This window comes from Cornus florida, unplaced genomic scaffold (assembly GCF_030987335.1).
Source record: "Cornus florida cultivar Cherokee Brave unplaced genomic scaffold, ASM3098733v1 CherokeeBrave_3.0.0_Hap2_Chr03, whole genome shotgun sequence".
Taxonomy (NCBI): domain Eukaryota; kingdom Viridiplantae; phylum Streptophyta; class Magnoliopsida; order Cornales; family Cornaceae; genus Cornus; species Cornus florida.
The window spans coordinates 15,762,609-15,780,057 of record NW_026775573.1 but is presented as its reverse complement, the minus strand read 5'-3'; the positions used below and the strand labels follow the sequence as shown (position 1 = coordinate 15,780,057).

Genomic DNA, 17,449 nt, shown 5'->3' with positions numbered 1-17,449 from the left:
AAACAACTTGTGTGATCAATAATTTCATTTAAATAATTGTAATACAGTGACCTTGTTCATTAGACAACAACTATTAATTTCTAAGTTTTGTCACTAAGCTGACTAAAATTAGTAATTTTATGAGTGAGTTGGTATTTGTGAAACCTCATAAAGATTCCATGATCTCCCTTCATTTCCCATCGTCTCGAGTCTCAAATACTGAAGTCAACCATTTTTTTTTTTTCGAACTCAAATCCTTTCTGTTCTGTTTTCTATTATTCATTCTAAATGGTGAATTTTTATCATTATAGTAGTGAAATTCACTTTGATTCCTTTCTTTCTCCTCTCCCTTTGTGCGACTATAATGAGATCTGTTTAAAAAATTGGTTGTATATATTTATGACAATAAGTGATGTTATTGTGAATAAAAATAATTTTTATTTGATAATTTTCAGTATATTTATGTTTAATGATTTTTCAAATTGAGTTATGTTGGTTATTTATTTATTTACATTTTAGGTTTAAAGAACACAGTTAGGTTTTGAGCCCCAAATTTCCCTTGTGCAGCTATTCTTACACTAACAAATCTATATATAGAATTGTCATACATATGTACTAAATCTAATATGGGCAGGGTTTCCATTACAAGAACACACACACATGGAAATCATGTTAGGTATAAGTACTAGTTTGTCAAATTTGTTACAATGACATTAATATGAATGACAATAAAGAAATCTAGCTAATATATATTGTACAAGTTAATGGACAAGAAATCCCAAACTCCCAAACTAGTAATAGTGATCCATGAAAAGCAAAGCCTTGATTTGTTAAGGGTCACTTCTTGATGATTAGTTTGAGACTTGAACTTTGGTAGCCTTGCATTGGTTCACCAACTCACTATCTCATGACCATCTTTGATCTTTCTCCATCTTCAATATTAATGACATGTCTTATGTAAAACTATTAGCTTGGATAGCTAGAAACTTCTTCTTTGAGCAGTGAGAAGTGAGAACTTCTCTTCTCCTGGATTGTCCATATATTGTATACAATGCACGTGAAGATTGCATAGGTCGGATCTTCTGTTGCACAATACATGTTGTACTGTTGTACTGTAGCAGCACACATAGTGTAACAGTACGGAAACAATGCATCTGAAGATTGCATTATTCAAATCTTCTGCTGCATAACACAAATTTTTTGTTTTTTTAGTTGGTACTTACGTACACATGCCTCCACTGAGACTTGAACCTTTGATCTTGTTTTGGAAAGTAAGAGCCTGATACCACTAGGCCACTGGCATGTTGGTGCATAACACATATTGTGCAGTAGCAGACGGTCAGAATGACTTCAACGTGTGATCGTGTTACACGCGCGAGTAATCCAAACCATCCAAGTGTTACAACACCCATACTGTAACAACATAGGATCTGGACTCGATTGCACAACCCTACAATCAAACAATGCTAACTAGCATGCTCACAGACCACTATATATAGTGCTTAGTCTCTTGTGCATTATATAACAATCTCACAATAACTATACACACACCAAACACAACCTACAATGGCTTCTCCTTTAGTGTCCACTTCCTCCTTAGTCATGTTCATGATCTTGATGAGCAATTTCATGAGCAATGTCTGTTTCTCTGAACCTGTTTGCTACCCAACCCTTCCACCAAACACAGTTTTTGTATTCCCTGAAGATGACGACAGACTGCAATTTGTAGAGAATCTTGAGCATTTAGATGCAGACTACTTCTTGCACAGTGCACTCGGACAAGGACTTGATGAGGTTTTTCAACGGCTAGTCATGGGCGGTCCACGTCTCATTGGCGCCAAGAAAGCTAACCTTGATTCCGTCACAAGGAATATCGTCACAGAATTCGGATTTCAACATGTTGGTCGTCTCAGGTTCACATCTCTCTATGATCTATATATATATATACATGTAAATATAATTATAGATAATGGTTGCTATGTCCAAAACTTCCACCGATGTCCTTGTAGAATAGAGTGCATCCGTGAAAAACATATTGGAAGATCCAACTTTGAATCTCACTGTATGCATCTCACGAATGCACGTTATTCGGTGAAATCCTTGACGTAAGTTGTATTGTCTAAAATTATTGGACTAATTAAGGCATACATAACATTTACGAGAAATTTTACAATATCACGGGATATAATGAATGCTCTCTATTTATCTTGAAATTCTCCACTCTCTATTATCAATGAAAATAGAGAGCATTCATCGGGAGGGATATGCATATATATATATATATATATTTATTAAACTGATTTTTTTAGAATTTCTTTATAATTATTTTCAATTCTAGAAAAACTGAACCAAACATACTCTAATTTTCAAATTGTTTTTTTTTTTTTTTTAACAAAAATTAAAACTCATTCGAATAACATAAAAAAGTTCAATCTGAACTAAACAATGACGCCCAAGAATGTGTATGCATATATATTTACTAATTGATTGATTGATTATACACAGGGCTCTTAAAAATATACTTGGTGGAATTCAAAGGCCTCTGATGGATTTGAGCGCAGAGAACTTTGCAAAAATGGTTGACAAAGCATTCGGAACCAAACTCAACCCTCCTTTCGACCCTTATAGTGACAGCCTCAACTACATGTTAGCTTCTTACATGCTTTCCATACATGGGACTTGTTGGTTACGTTGGGATCAATCCTTTGCTAAGGGGCTACCAATCAAAGGGGGTAAGTCTTCATTCTGGTCTTTATATATATATATATATATATATGTGATCATATATCCATGCCATACTACCAATTGTCGGATCAAAATCTTCTCCATTTTTCCGTATGACTGAATTTTGTTACTATCAATGGTGAATTTGATTACTATAATGATGAAATTCACCTAAAAGTAAATAGTAGCAAAATTTAAATAAGTGAAATTTCACTATTACATTAGCGAAATTCACCATTAGTAATAATAATAAAATTTCAAAAAAAGAAAAAGAAAAACAAGGGAAGAAGTGTTAAAAGTTAGATTAGTAAATGCAGAGAGTCGGAACCTAACACTCCAAAGTCCATTGGAGGCACTAATCCACTAGAATATCAAGACATTTGTGTTTGAACTAGTATTGATGGGCCAATAATGTATATAAATTAAAACTTAATTTTCTAACACTTGCTTTCATGTGAAGAGACAAGCACTCAAACAAACAGCTAGAGTGCTATCAATTATATATTAAAAACTGAAGTTATTCAATAGATTCGATAGGTAGAGTACTCGAATAGAGCTCTCCTTTCGAATCCCACTTGAATTCATTCAAAGGAAAGTCGAACACATTCTCTTTCGACAAAGTATCACTACTTTATTTAAATTTAGCTCTATCGATTCCCATACAATGTACATTGTCTTTTGCAGCTTTTGAGAGGACTTTTAGGGGTGAAAGTCGGGCAAGACGCCGTTATACGAATGTATCTGTTCGAGTGAGCTAGCGAAATAATGAAGCCATACAACTATACGGTGGCAGAGTTCACAAACCGCATTGCAATACTGAGGAACCGAATCGCATTGTGTGACATCAGAGATGAAGGACTCATAGTCCCACCTCAAATAGGGGCCGAGAACCAAACCACGACCAATGTTTTATTAGCCAATTTTTCCTCCATTTCTTACAAGAGAACTCCGGAAGAAATACTGAGGATCCTATATAACACCGGGAAAAAGCGTTTGCCCAGTGGATTCATTCCCCGGGGAGCAAATGGAAAGCTTGCTAGAGGACTTCTGAGTTCAGCATAGACAAAATTGCTAGCTCATGCATGCCATGCATACATCATGTTGCCATCAATTTATGTTTCATGAATAATTAAGTCCTATTTTCATGTAATAATGTTTGATCTATGTAAGTGATCAAAGTACCTTTTCTTTTGAAATTGACATTTCATATAAATTAAGTATTGTTCATGTTCACCAAGATAATGAATTTTTTCGTGAGCATTATTACCTTCTTGAAGTCTAATCGATGAATGTGGATTTCCAAATTCACAAACAAAGTGAGAAATATAGGGTTCAATGGTGAACATGTGTAGCCTCAGGGGTGTAACGGTGTTGGTAGAGATTCGGAAGGTAAATCCTTGAAATTTTGCTTTCGAATCGCACTCCTGACTTGAATAGTGCGTATGTTGTGAAGCCGATACAAATACTCTTAAAAATAAGAAAAAAAATTAGTGAACATGTGCAAGTAAAGCCCAATTGGCCCTAATTTGGGCTGTGGATGGGCCTAATTCTCTATTTCGCTAAGGGCTCGAGGGCCTAAAAAATGGAATGGGCTCATTTAAGGCCATATTTTATTTAGGCTAAGGTTCAAGTTAAACAAATTGACAGGTCTAACTCACAAGCCCAATTACTTTTAAAATTTCGAATCAAAACATTGTACATGGGGAATCTAGAATCCTCGCAGCATTTGGGCCAAAAACTGTTGGTCTCGTCTATCATTGATAGCCCAAAGACAGCTAGTTAAAGAGGTGAATATCCAACTTACAAGTGTTCAAGGTTGTATGAGCGAGTTATGGTATATTTATCATTTAATTATAAAATTAGGAAAGTAATAGATAAGGAAAATGCACTCGAATTGACCCTGCTTTTATTTCTTTTATTTATTTTTTCAACTTTTTAAATTAGTAACTAAATGTGATGTGTTGGTATAAGATTATTATCATATATATTATAGAAGATGTCTAGAAAATTATATTGAGGGCAAACTTTGTTCCATTATGATTAGGGATGGCAATTCGTGTTCGTGGGTCGTGTCGATGTAAGGATATTATACTAAATATGTAAATCCAAATCTAACCCATTTAATAATCGTATTAAGAATTCTCAACACTAACTCAACTCGTTTATTAAACAGGTAAACGTGTTAACATGTTTATCAAAACGAGACATTTAATATTTAATCAAATGCTAAATAATATTAAAAAAAAATTGTCATAATTAATCCAAATATTCCAGGTTTATATTGAAATGACTTAACTATCCATAGTAATTAGGTTTAAATGAGTAACATATTACATAGGTTATATTCTCAGATTATAACATGTTGAGTTAAATGAATCATAAATAAGTTACACGGGTTGAATCCTTCAACCCTAATATGACACGGTTAAGTAAACGAATTAATCGTGTCGATCCTTTTATGACCCAAACCCGTTTATACCAAATTCAAACCTTTTAAACTCGTATCGTATAGTAATTTTTTATCCTTAATTATGATTCAGTGATCATTGGTTCAAAAAAAAAAAGAAAAAAAAGTAAAGAAACAAACTCTCCAATTGTAGAGGTAATATTTCATATATATATATATATATATATATATATATAACCCTCTCAAACCTACACAAGGAGACAGCCTCGTAGAATGAGTTTGCCTTTTTTTTTTTTATTTTTTTTTATTTTTTAATTCATGTGAGATAAATACAATAATGATGATATTGACGTCTAGTTGTGGTCATTTAACGCTGTTACTTATTCTTGATAAGATTTTTTTTTTCTTTTTTTTTTTTTTCCTTCTAAAATCATTTATCCATTGTTATCATATGTTAATGTCATCCTCCATGTACGATGGTCCATTGCTCACATATGATATTGATCTTATTTATCAAATTGAAAAGGCTCTATCTCATATTTTTATTGCAAGTGGTATCAAAGTAAGTCGAGATCTTGATCCTTTAGGGCTAGTTTGGTTGGAAAGAAATAAAAGGAAGGGAAAAGAAAGGTAACAGAAGGAGATGGAATTTTGTGGTTGGTATGACATATGATAAAGAAAAGAAAGGAAACAAAGGGAAATGGAAGGATTTCAACAAGGCAGCAACATTACTTCTGTTATCCTTCCAAAATTGGGAGGAATTGGAGGGGAAAGTCAACATTTTATAAATACCAACATTGCCCATATATTTATAAAACACAAAATTAGAATTACAGATGTGTCCTAGGGCATATTTACCCATTCAATTAACAAATTTATGTGAAACAAAGGCGCCAAAAGAAAGGAGGTTCTTCTTCTTCTTCAATTTAATCCCTTCATATTCTCATTTTGAGGAAGGCTGGAAACAAAGAGGCTGGTTTCTTTTGTTCCTGGTTGATCTTCTCTTGCTGGTGGTCTCTATTAAAAAATAATAAAATTAATTGTAGCCATAGTTCTTCAATGGTGCTCTCTGTTTTCATTGGTTTGTTAAATTAGTTTTGCAATGCATTCTATATCATTATAGAGTACGTGATATTTTTCCTCTTCACTATTTTGAGTGGTGTACGTTTCCGTGAGTCAGAGTTTGGAGAAGGAGAACTTCTACTCCTTTTGATTTTCTAGGTATATGGGTTTCTTCAATACTTGTTGAAATATATATATGATATTTATATATTTCATTCATAATATAAAATATATGATGTATATCTCTTGATGTGGTATTTAATTCTGCCCATTATGTTCTACCATGGTCTTATGTTCATAAAGTTTCTTTCAATTACTTACATGCTTGATAGTTGTTATTTTTGCTTTGCTGGAGATATGTGTTTTTTTTATTACTCTGGCAACAAAGAGGTGGTTGGGTTGTATAATACACGCGCGCGCGATAGGAACTTCATATATTTCAAAATTTATTGTGAAAACCGCAAGATCTGAACCCTTACATTTCAATTAGAAGCTTAAAAAATAATTTATTTTTATGAGGCCAAAGACAATCCAAGCTGAGAAATTTTATTATTTTTGCCCAGTGAGTGTCCTAAAAAAAATTTGCATACTCAACCTATATAATTTATCTTTTAAAATGTAGGAGGGTATATTGGTAAATTTCGTAACATAGTTTCATTTCCTTTCTTCCCCAAACATAATTATTGTTGATATACGTGCCACGTCGTCTGCTTGAATGGCACCACCACTGAAAGTAGGTACCCCTGGCCAATACTTATCTGGTGTGTCCCTGAGCGGACCAAGTAATCTCAAGCTACTTGTCCTAAAACTGAACTCACTGGCCGATGAAGGAGTCGCTACCCTTCCTCTCCTGTGGACGTGCCCCGCTCCAGTTGGATGGGCCCCTCCTCCCTTTCCTTTCCAAGGTTGCTTCCTGCAGGTGTAATCTCGGGCATTTCTTTCTCTAGCTCTCTTTTTTAACTGAAAAGACCTTGAGGCACAGGCAGGAATACGAGCTCCACGGGGTCGAAAAGGCGGAACCCCGAGGAAGGCTCCTTCCTAATCTTCAATCTCAGGAATCTGAGGACATGTGGCTGGGATCTAAGGAATTGTCTCAACTTGAGGCCGATACACGGGGAAAGGACCTTCGATACCCGAACTTGAGCTCCGAGTATGGCAAAAGAAACATTAATTATGAAGGATATTTGATAAGATCCGCATTAATGAATGACCACCATTACCTCTTCAGATCTGGGGGCAAAGCGCCGTGGTTTGCCTGTCAATGTCCCGTCTGTCAGGGGGAAAGGCCCTCGAACCCACAAGTAAGAGGAGGCTCGTCCCAAGGACCAACGATCATTGACCGAGAAATGAGTATTACAAATAGGAGCATTAATCAGTCTTTAAGGCAGATTACAACAACCCTTAACAACCCTCAACAACCCATCACTATTGAGTTCGAGTTTCCTTGGTATTAAGGTCGGCCTTCCCTTTCTCAATCTCTAACTCCAGAAAGTCCTTTGTATTGCTTAGATCCTTACTTGGATACTGAACTCAGCTTTCTCGGCTTACGTAAAATAATCTCCTCATCCTACTAAGAACTACCATCAACAATTATTATCCTTTCCTTTCTTTTTTTTCATTAATCAACCAAACACGATAAGAGGTTAAAACTATCATTTTTTTTCTTTTTCATTATAAGTTGTATGGCTTCACTGATTCTTTAGCTCGCTCGTACAGATGCATTCGTATAACCGCGTCTTGGCCGGATTCAACCCCCAACAGTCCTGCCAAGAGCTGCACAACACAATGTCTTTTTACGTGAGACCAAGTTTTAAAAGCTTCATATACATTGTTGAGTCCATCTTTTAGGGCTCAAGCTTATCAAACAATTGTTAGTCTTGCATATATATATATATATATATATATATATATATGCAAGGCAGCTCAATAATTTGAGACCTTAGGTGAAAAAAATAAAATGATCTTTTAATAGAGTCTACCCATATGTTCATGCTAATAATATGCTCATTATTTGTTTTGTGATTTTTAAGTGTAGTACTAAACTTTTTTCAATCTCTAATTCTATAGTTAGTTTATTGACTATGTACTTTCTAAAAGACATATTAAACCATATATATATATATATATAATTCATGTTAGCAGAAGTCATATTTGTGTTTATGTTGATCTAATAGCATTCTATTAATTATACAGGTTAAATTGAAGGCGACCCATCTAAATGACTTAATGAATTACTAAAATTATGAAAATGAGGATATATAAGTAGGACAATATAATTAGAAAAAGAAACAAATACTATAATATCTATTTTGGGTTTTTTAAATAAGGAACTATCATAATAATTGAGTTAAAATATGTTACAAGTCAATTGGGTTGTGTATATATACTATTAAGTCTGAATAACATTGTGAATGATTTTTGTACATGTTTAGGTACTCTTCTTGAAAAGTGAACTAAACAAGCACATAAACTTCGTGTATGTTGATTGATTGTATACAGGGCCATCAAATCAACAGTTGGCGGGTTTCCAAGGCCTCTTTGATGGATCTGAGCAATAAGAACTTCGCGAAACTGTTCGACGAAGCATTCGGATACAAACTCCTCCCTCCCTTCGACCCGTATCGTGACAGCCTGAGTTACATGTTAGGTTCTTATGTGATTCCATACATGGGACTTATAGGTTATGTTGGGACAAATCCAAATCTTATTGGCCACAAATCTAAGATGGTAAGGCATCATTTTGGCCTTGAAATGGCATATATAGCTTGAGCACGGATTCTTTTGTAACAAAAATGTATTGTATAAACTTTTTTCCAAAAAAAAAAAAAAAATCATCGTATTATATAATAGAGAACGAATGTGAATGATCATAACTTTCTTGGTTGTACAACACAACGTTGTAACATACAACAAAGGATTCCTAGTCATATAAGTTCTCACCCATGCTTCGAAATATATATATATATATATATATATCAAGCTTTGGGATAAGTGCAAAAAACCTACTAATATACAGGATTTGTGCAAAACTAATCCCTATCTTTTGAAACTGTGTATGTTAGTCTATAAAATTCAAAAAATGTACAAATAAGTCCCTCTACCCACTTTTTTACAAAAACTAAATATGAAATTCCAATTTTGTCCTTTTTCCTTCCATTTTACCCTCACATTATGCCATCTTCACTCTCAAATCCGATTTTGTCCTTTTCCCTTCCATAATGCTATTCTTGTTTTGTGTCATTATTCTTGTTTTGTGTCATTATATATATATATAGCTTACAAAGAATATTCTAAGCGGATACATGAATTAAACAAAACCTGCAATCTGCGGGGGCTTTTGAAATTTAAAGAGGCAGACATCATGATTCCTTTAGATGAAGTGGAACCAGCCAGTGAGATTGTTAAACGGTTTTGTACTCGGGCCATGAGTAACTTACTGAATCTCATTTTTTCTAAAATGTATATGACAACCTACTCTCAGTGGAGCATACTTGAAGTCTACTATGTTTCTTTGATATGTTTTCATTTTTTTTTTTTTGGGTCATTTTCTTTGCTGATGGACCTTATTAGTGAAATTTATAAGACTTTTTCTTGTAAATTTGTCCACTGTACGCAATATTCGGGGACGTTGTTTGGACGGAATCTGGGCAGAGATGGAGTATTGCAAGACTTTTCCAGCGTGCACTATCAAAGTTATTTCCCAAATAACAGGTCACCGTGTAGCGCTCTCTTGGAAGGAAATTGATAAATCAATTAAAAGTGTGAAAAGCACAGAAGAGGCAACTCCGGCGACCATGATGCCGGCGATCAAAAGCTGACATATTTGAAGACCAACCGAGAAAGCCTTCAGCTTCGAGAACTGATAAAGAGACTACCACAGTGAGATTGCATCAACGACCCAGCACAACAAAAAACCAAGTGACCGGAAAACTTTAAGCAATGACCCAACCGTGAGCTTCACGCCGGCGATAGCAGAGATTTAAATCATATATTTTCCAAGTCCCACGAGCTTCACTCAATCCGTCGTGCCACAACTCAAGTGAGATTAGAGATCAAACGGACCGACCGAGCTAACCCAACGACCAACTGAGCTTGATAAACCCAGAAACTTCAACGAGAAGAAATCGACAAGAACCAGCGAGCTCGTCCTTGTATTTTTCCGGCGAGCTGCATGAACAAGTCCGACGCGTTTCATTCTGCATCAACAGTTCCGGCAAGCTTGATTCAAAGACTGAACAACTCCGGTGTGATTTAAGGGCAACAAAAGCACCAGTGGCGAGACACAGCAGATAAGCCGGCAAACTCTCTTTGATTCAATTGAACGACACTTTCCTTCATCAAATCGGTGACCCACAACTGAAAGATAGAGTCTTTGGTGTTGGTTGTTGGCAAGGCAGAGTCAGGATCGCAAAGTAAGGGGAGTTAAAAATAATTAAATATGATTGTTTAGTGTGTTATTCATACTTTAAATATAAAATTCTCATGCATCAATCATTCAATTAAACCTAATAATCTACAACCTTCTAACACATTTACACTTCCAAACTCTAATGTGTTTTCAAAGTTAAGAATCCATTGGAATATGTTTTATACAAGTATTAAAACAAACGCCTATAAGAATGCAAGATATATATGTTCTTTATTAATAAATTCACATTAGAAAGTAAGATCTATGTGTTTGACCCTTAACTAGTTATTAATCCATTGTATAATAAATTACCTAATTTGATAAGAAACCATCAAGTCATCAACAAAGCTTTTTTTTTATTTTACAAAAACAAAAATCAATATTTTGCTGGATTAAAAATAATAAAAAATTGAGTCTAGGTCTTTTTCTATTGACTAACAATGTGTTTGGTTTGTTGGACTGGACCATGCTATGTTTTATTATGGCTTTTTTTTGTGATTGCGCCTGTCCATTGTTCATGGACTTGCTCATATTTAAGGCTTGGCCTTTATAAATTTTATAAGGCTTGGCCTTTATAAATTTTATAACTCCTTTTATTTATAGATAGACTATGGATTGGACTGATCGGAAGAGGAAGAATAATACATGGGCTTATAAAAACAATAGTACTAATTTTTTTTTTTTAATTGGACCTGGGCTATAGCGCAGGTTAGCCCATTACTAATTTCTCCCTGGTTGTTGGTATAGACAAAATGGGATTTGCTTTATTCTGGTCCCAAACAAACTTCTTTGGCCATCGGATAAAATGGACATTTTACATGGCGTATATTTTTAGCTATTAATTTACTCTAATTACATTAGGGTATTACATTCATTTTAAGTCACAAGGGGGGTATTTGCACCGAATCAATAATATAGGGAAATTTTTTACCGTTTTACACTGTATCGATGGTAGAAGAGTTTTGCTTCTTTTTCTTCTTTTTTTCTTTTTTCTGTTTTTTTTTTTTTTTTTTAAACACTTAAACCATCAAGCTTTTAACAGAAGTCATTGCCTTGTGCAGCTGTGGGCAGGACTGTTGGGGGTTGAAGGAGGCCAAGATGCCGTTACACGAATGTATCTGTACGAGCGATTTAATGAAACAGTGAAGCCATACAAGATCACGGTAGCAGAGTTTACAATCCGCATTTCGGAGCTGAGGAACAAGCTGGCAATGTGTGGCATCAAAGATGAAGGAATCATAGTCCCACTTGAGCTCGGGGCCGAGAACCGAACCACTAGCAACGTTTTGTCAACCAACACCGACTCCCTCTCTTATAGCAGAATTCCAGCAGAGATACTGACGTTCCTGTATGACTCCGGCGACGAGAGTGTGCCCGGCGGATTCTATCCCCGGGGAGGAAATGGAAAGATTGCTAGGGGATTTCTGAAATAGACATAGCCAAAAATGCTAGCCTAAACATTAATTAATGAATAAATAATTTCTATTTTCATGTAATGTTGTTATGATCGACGTTAGTGATCAATCTGTTGTTTTTTAATATCATGTAATGTTGTTATGATCAATGCAAGTGATCAATCTGTTGTTGTGAAATTGGCATTTCCTATTTAAGTGCTCAAAAAAAATTCATGAGTTCGTCACTGATAGTATTGATTAGTAACAAGAAAACATTACTCAATATTGGTCCAGCGTGCAAGTAATATTTGAGTGAAATACTAAAGACGATTTTGAAGTACAAGTCAAACTTTTATCAAATGAACACTTAATTACAATAAATATTGAGGACATTTTTTTTTTTTTCAACAAAATATTGAGGACATTGATAAACAAACTTAAATACTGAAAGTCTGAAACCATAACGATGAGTACACGTCACAAGCATCTTATCCACCAATTCAGCATGTAATAGATCGGATTAGGTTGGATTAGGATCCTCTCTCATAAAAAAATTTAGTTCTTCTTCCGTTCATTCAAATCGACAATATATACAACAATTTTATATATAGTATTAATGCGACAATTTTATATTGATTATTCTATAAATTTGTAAAGGTGTTAAATTCTCGATTCAATAAATTACTAATATGTTATATGGGTATTGCATTTTCTATGTGTTGCATGAATATTATATATGTGATATAGTGCAATAGTTAAATTTGGATAGGATGACTCAGCATAAGGAAAACTAAGCCACCTTGCCTTGATTAAATTTGGCTTTGGATGAACTAATGTGAATGTGTATAAGCTTTATTGCTCGAAAATTCCCAGCGCTAAACACCCGATACTGACCGCACTAAGAGACACAAAAGCACAAATGACATTAGGTGAGAAAGTGGAGTTAAGCATCTCTGGCAATAACAAAAAGAGAGGTCGCAATAAATATGTAAAGGTGTTGAATTCACGATTTAATATAATTGCAGCGTTGTAACACAATGTAATATTTTGTATGGATGTTACATCTTTTATGTAAATGTGTTGTATGAGTGATTTATTTGTGATATAGCGTGTAGCATTGTGATATAGAGTGTGAACTTAATTTGAATAGGATGACTCGGCATCGGAAAAAGGAAGGCCCCATGCCTTGATTGAATTTGGCATTGGATGGACTAATGTGAATGGGCTGCAAACACCTCGGTGCTAACCACACTGAGAGACACAAAATCACAAATGATGCTAGTTGGCAAAGTACGTGGTGTTCAGGGCTATACAAAAACGAGACATTGTGATAATATCATCATTATGCAATAAATATGTAAAGACTTTAAATTCTCAATTTAATAAAATTGTTGCGATGCAACACAATATAATATGTTGTATGAATGTTGTATTTTTTTAAATGTAAATATGTTGCTTGTAATATAGTGTGTGACCTAAATTTGAATAGGATGATGAGTCACCATCAGGAAAAAGTAAGCCCCCTTGCCTTTACGAATTTGGCTATGGATGAACATGCAAATGGGCAAATGGATGCAAGTCTTGCCAAAAATATCAATAATATCACTGTAACAATAGTTTTTAAAGTTCAAAGTTCCAATACTTTTAAAAGTGTATATTTTTAAAGAATGTATAAAACCTAAAATTCACTAGACACTTTTTTTTTGGGGGGGGGGGGGGGGGGGTTATTATTTTATTTTTTCCCGTTGTTTACCGTTACAGTTTTGATATTCTTCTTAGTTTCAGAATTCTCAAAATCATACTTGTAGACTCAAACTTTTATTATTGTAATATGCAATGAACACTTAAATATAATAAACACGGAGTGACCCCTTAAATATAATTCCAAGTCACATTGATACACACATGTGACATTTGCTTATGCAAATGTCGCTTTTGCTCCTAATGTATGCATTTTTACAAACTTAAATACAGAAACCATCGCATGATGAGCACACATCACGGATAAAGTACCATTTTGATTCATCTTATCCACCAAATTAGCATGTAATTGATTGATTAGGTCGGATTAGGATCTCTCATGTGCAAATTTAGGTCATGTTACTTGAACGTTTAAATCGATAATGCAACAATTTTAAATTGATTGCACAATTAATAAATATATAAAGGCGCTGAATTTTCGATTTAATAAAATTGCATCATGTAATACATCTATGCACATGTGTTATATATGTCATATAGCATGTGCATTGTGATATAATGTGTTAGCTAAATTTGAATAGGATGATTTAGCATAGGAAAATTTGAATAGGGGGGGGTTATTATTTTATTTTTTCCCGTTGTTTACCGTTACAGTTTTGATATTCTTCTTAGTTTCAGAATTCTCAAAATCATACTTGTAGACTCAAACTTTTATTATTGTAATATGCAATGAACACTTAAATATAATAAACACGGAGTGACCCCTTAAATATAATTCCAAGTCACATTGATACACACATGTGACATTTGCTTATGCAAATGTCGCTTTTGCTCCTAATGTATGCATTTTTACAAACTTAAATACAGAAACCATCGCATGATGAGCACACATCACGGATAAAGTACCATTTTGATTCATCTTATCCACCAAATTAGCATGTAATTGATTGATTAGGTCGGATTAGGATCTCTCATGTGCAAATTTAGGTCATGTTACTTGAACGTTTAAATCGATAATGCAACAATTTTAAATTGATTGCACAATTAATAAATATATAAAGGCGCTGAATTTTCGATTTAATAAAATTGCATCATGTAATACATCTATGCACATGTGTTATATATGTCATATAGCATGTGCATTGTGATATAATGTGTTAGCTAAATTTGAATAGGATGATTTAGCATAGGAAAAAGTAAGCCCCCCTTCCTTGATTGAACTTGGCTTTGGATGAACCAATGTGAATGGGTGTAAGGCTCGCGACTCGAAAACACCTACACCACGGTAAGAGACACAAAAACAAGTCCATACTTGGAGATACAAAACTACGGATGACGCTAGTTGGCAAAGTGGTGTTAAGCATTTATGACTGTACAAAAAGAGAGGTCATTATGATATCATCATTAAGCAATAAATATGTAAAGGCATTGAATTTACAAAACAAAGTAATATATTATATATGTGTTGCATTTCTATTTAAATGTATTACATTAGTATTTTTTAAGCGTGTTGCTTGTGAATTTGTCCTAGAGGGTGTCAAGCTAAATTTGAATAGGATGCGTCACCATCAGGGAAAAGTAAGCCCCCTTGCCTTTATTGAATTCCACTATGGATGAACCAATGCAAATGGGTGTAAGTCTCGCTATTAGAACATTGTTGGGAAACGTGCAAGTTTTTAAAAATCTTTTGGGAAATTTTCATACATAGATCTTGATTCATCACATATAGACAAATTTTATGCAAAAATAAAAGATGATGTATCATTCAATTAACAGTTTGAATACTTACATCAAAGGTCTGAGTAAACCTTTAAATCTTTCCTCTAAAGTGAATGTTCTCACTTATTATAGACCCCTTTAGGAATTACCAATATGCCTTGATGAACGACCTTGGAGTCAAGACTTGTGGTAGCCTCCTTTAGAAGAGATAACAAACCCTAAAATCTAGAGAGAGAAAATATATTTATTTTTCTTCTTCTAAAAGTCACACCTAAAATATACATAGACCCATGTATATATAGGCAAGATAAAAATAAGAAAAGGAAATAATAAATCTTTCTCCATCTCTAACTCAAATATCTCAATTCTAATAGGACTCCAATATCAACTTGGGTTATGGGTGAGAATTCTTTGGGCTTACTATTTTCTTGGCTACTATAAATTAATAATTAGTTTGGTCCATTAAACCATGGATCCAATTTAATTAATTCATAAATTAATTTCTACTCCACTAAAAGAAATTAATATAACTCCAATTAAAATAGTAAAGAACATCTAAGTCAATGTTGCACTTTAACCCCTCTATGTATAATTATTTATCAGATAATAAAGTTATCAATCCGACAACATAATTAATATAATTATTTTGTTACCTTTGATTATTACCGACTTGATTACAATAAAATATTCGTTTGACAAAAATAATAATTTACTCTATATATATATATATATATATATATATATATATATAACATTTTGTCTAAAACATACGAAGGCCTTCGAATTTAATTTGTGATCAACCATAATCAATACAAAATAAATATAAATAGCACTGATACAAATATTAAGAATATAACCTTCTAACTATTAATTACATAACTACCCAAAGTGTCAGTCTAAGAATTCCGAAGTATCCGCCGAACAAATCAAAGTAATTATTAATTAATAAAAGAGTTTATACTTCTCTCATGCGTCAAAGTTAAAAGCCATGACTGTGATAGAGAGTAATTGCATACGACGGCTCTCGCAATATATTTCAACCTATCGTGAACTCCGTTCAAGTCTTAATTAATTAAATGTTCATCCATAATTACCGACTTAGAACCATTTATGATTACTAATTTATAACTTAGTATTAATTATCATTACATACATATATAAATATATCTTATAATCAAGTGGACTCAATCAATTTCATAATGAATCGAAATAATACATTTCATTCACCAATTGTATAATGCCTTAATAATAATATTCAGATAAGGAACCATGACTTTTACAATCCAAATAAGAATTTGCTATGCTATGGCACACATATCCCAACAAACACACCCTACGTCCACACTAAGAAACACAAAAGCACGGACGATGCTAGTTGGCAAAGTGATATTAAGCATCTCTAGCGATACATAAAAGTAATATCACGATGATATCATCTACATCCACACCAACCACTCCTCGTGAATTGCTTGATTCATTACGACATATGACAAATGAAAAACATAAGAGAATTCAAATAGATCTGACAATGGCATATAATTTACTCCCTCATCCAGCCGCAAATGGAGAAATTATTATATGGTAGGTCCCCGGGACCAAAGGTGCATTGTAATAATTTCTCTAGGCAAATGGGGGTCGGGTCTTGATGGAGTGCACCAATTGGGGTCCTAGATGATCTTCAGTAAAGGCACTAATACAATGAAAATCACCCAAAGTAGTTGGGGACTACTACTAATAGGTGGGGGCTATCTGTAGGTGTGGTGGAGAAAAGTCAAAAGTTTGATGATGTGCCTATACAAGATTAATCAAAACTAGTTTACAGGTTCTTGAGGATAACATCTCTTTCTATTTTTTTGGGGAAAATATAACGTCTCTTTCTTACAAAAGGCAGACCTTACAGTTAGCTTTTTTTGTTTCATTCAGTTGATCTTAAATCCCTTTTCAAATCCAATTCTCGTTAAATTCTACTATTCCAATCTCAACAGTTGCTGAGACTTATAATTGTATATGTTCGTTCCGAGAAAAATTGTGAGTATCAAGAATAAAGTGTACAAA

The 17,449-nt window shown here is 33.9% G+C and overlaps 1 protein-coding gene and 1 pseudogene across 1 annotated transcript; both read left to right on the top strand.

The window, feature by feature from the left end:
- Positions 1 to 1,545: 1,545 nt before the first annotated feature.
- Positions 1,546 to 3,765, top strand: LOC132301161 (ferritin-like catalase Nec2; annotated as a pseudogene).
- Positions 3,766 to 6,996: 3,231 nt separating this feature from the next.
- On the top strand, positions 6,997 to 12,112 carry LOC132301160 (ferritin-like catalase Nec2). Its single transcript, XM_059798435.1, has 4 exons — positions 6,997 to 7,091; positions 7,155 to 7,473; positions 8,672 to 8,899; positions 11,642 to 12,112. The coding sequence occupies exons 1-4, from the start codon at positions 6,997 to 6,999 to the stop codon at positions 12,011 to 12,013; spliced, it is 1,014 nt and encodes a 337-aa protein (XP_059654418.1). The 3' UTR covers positions 12,014 to 12,112.
- The last annotated feature ends 5,337 nt before the right edge of the window (positions 12,113 to 17,449 follow it).

Bases quoted from the DNA above. Each gene is read 5' to 3' on its own strand.
- LOC132301160 (XM_059798435.1), top strand. From the start codon at position 6,997: ATGAAGGAGTCGCTACCCTTCCTCTCCTGTGGACGTGCCCCGCTCCAG. The intron at 7,092-7,154 runs GTGTAATCTCGG...CTTGAGGCACAG, and splicing joins TCCAAGGTTGCTTCCTGCAG to GCAGGAATACGAGCTCCACG. The intron at 8,900-11,641 runs GTAAGGCATCAT...TGCCTTGTGCAG, and splicing joins TTGGCCACAAATCTAAGATG to CTGTGGGCAGGACTGTTGGG.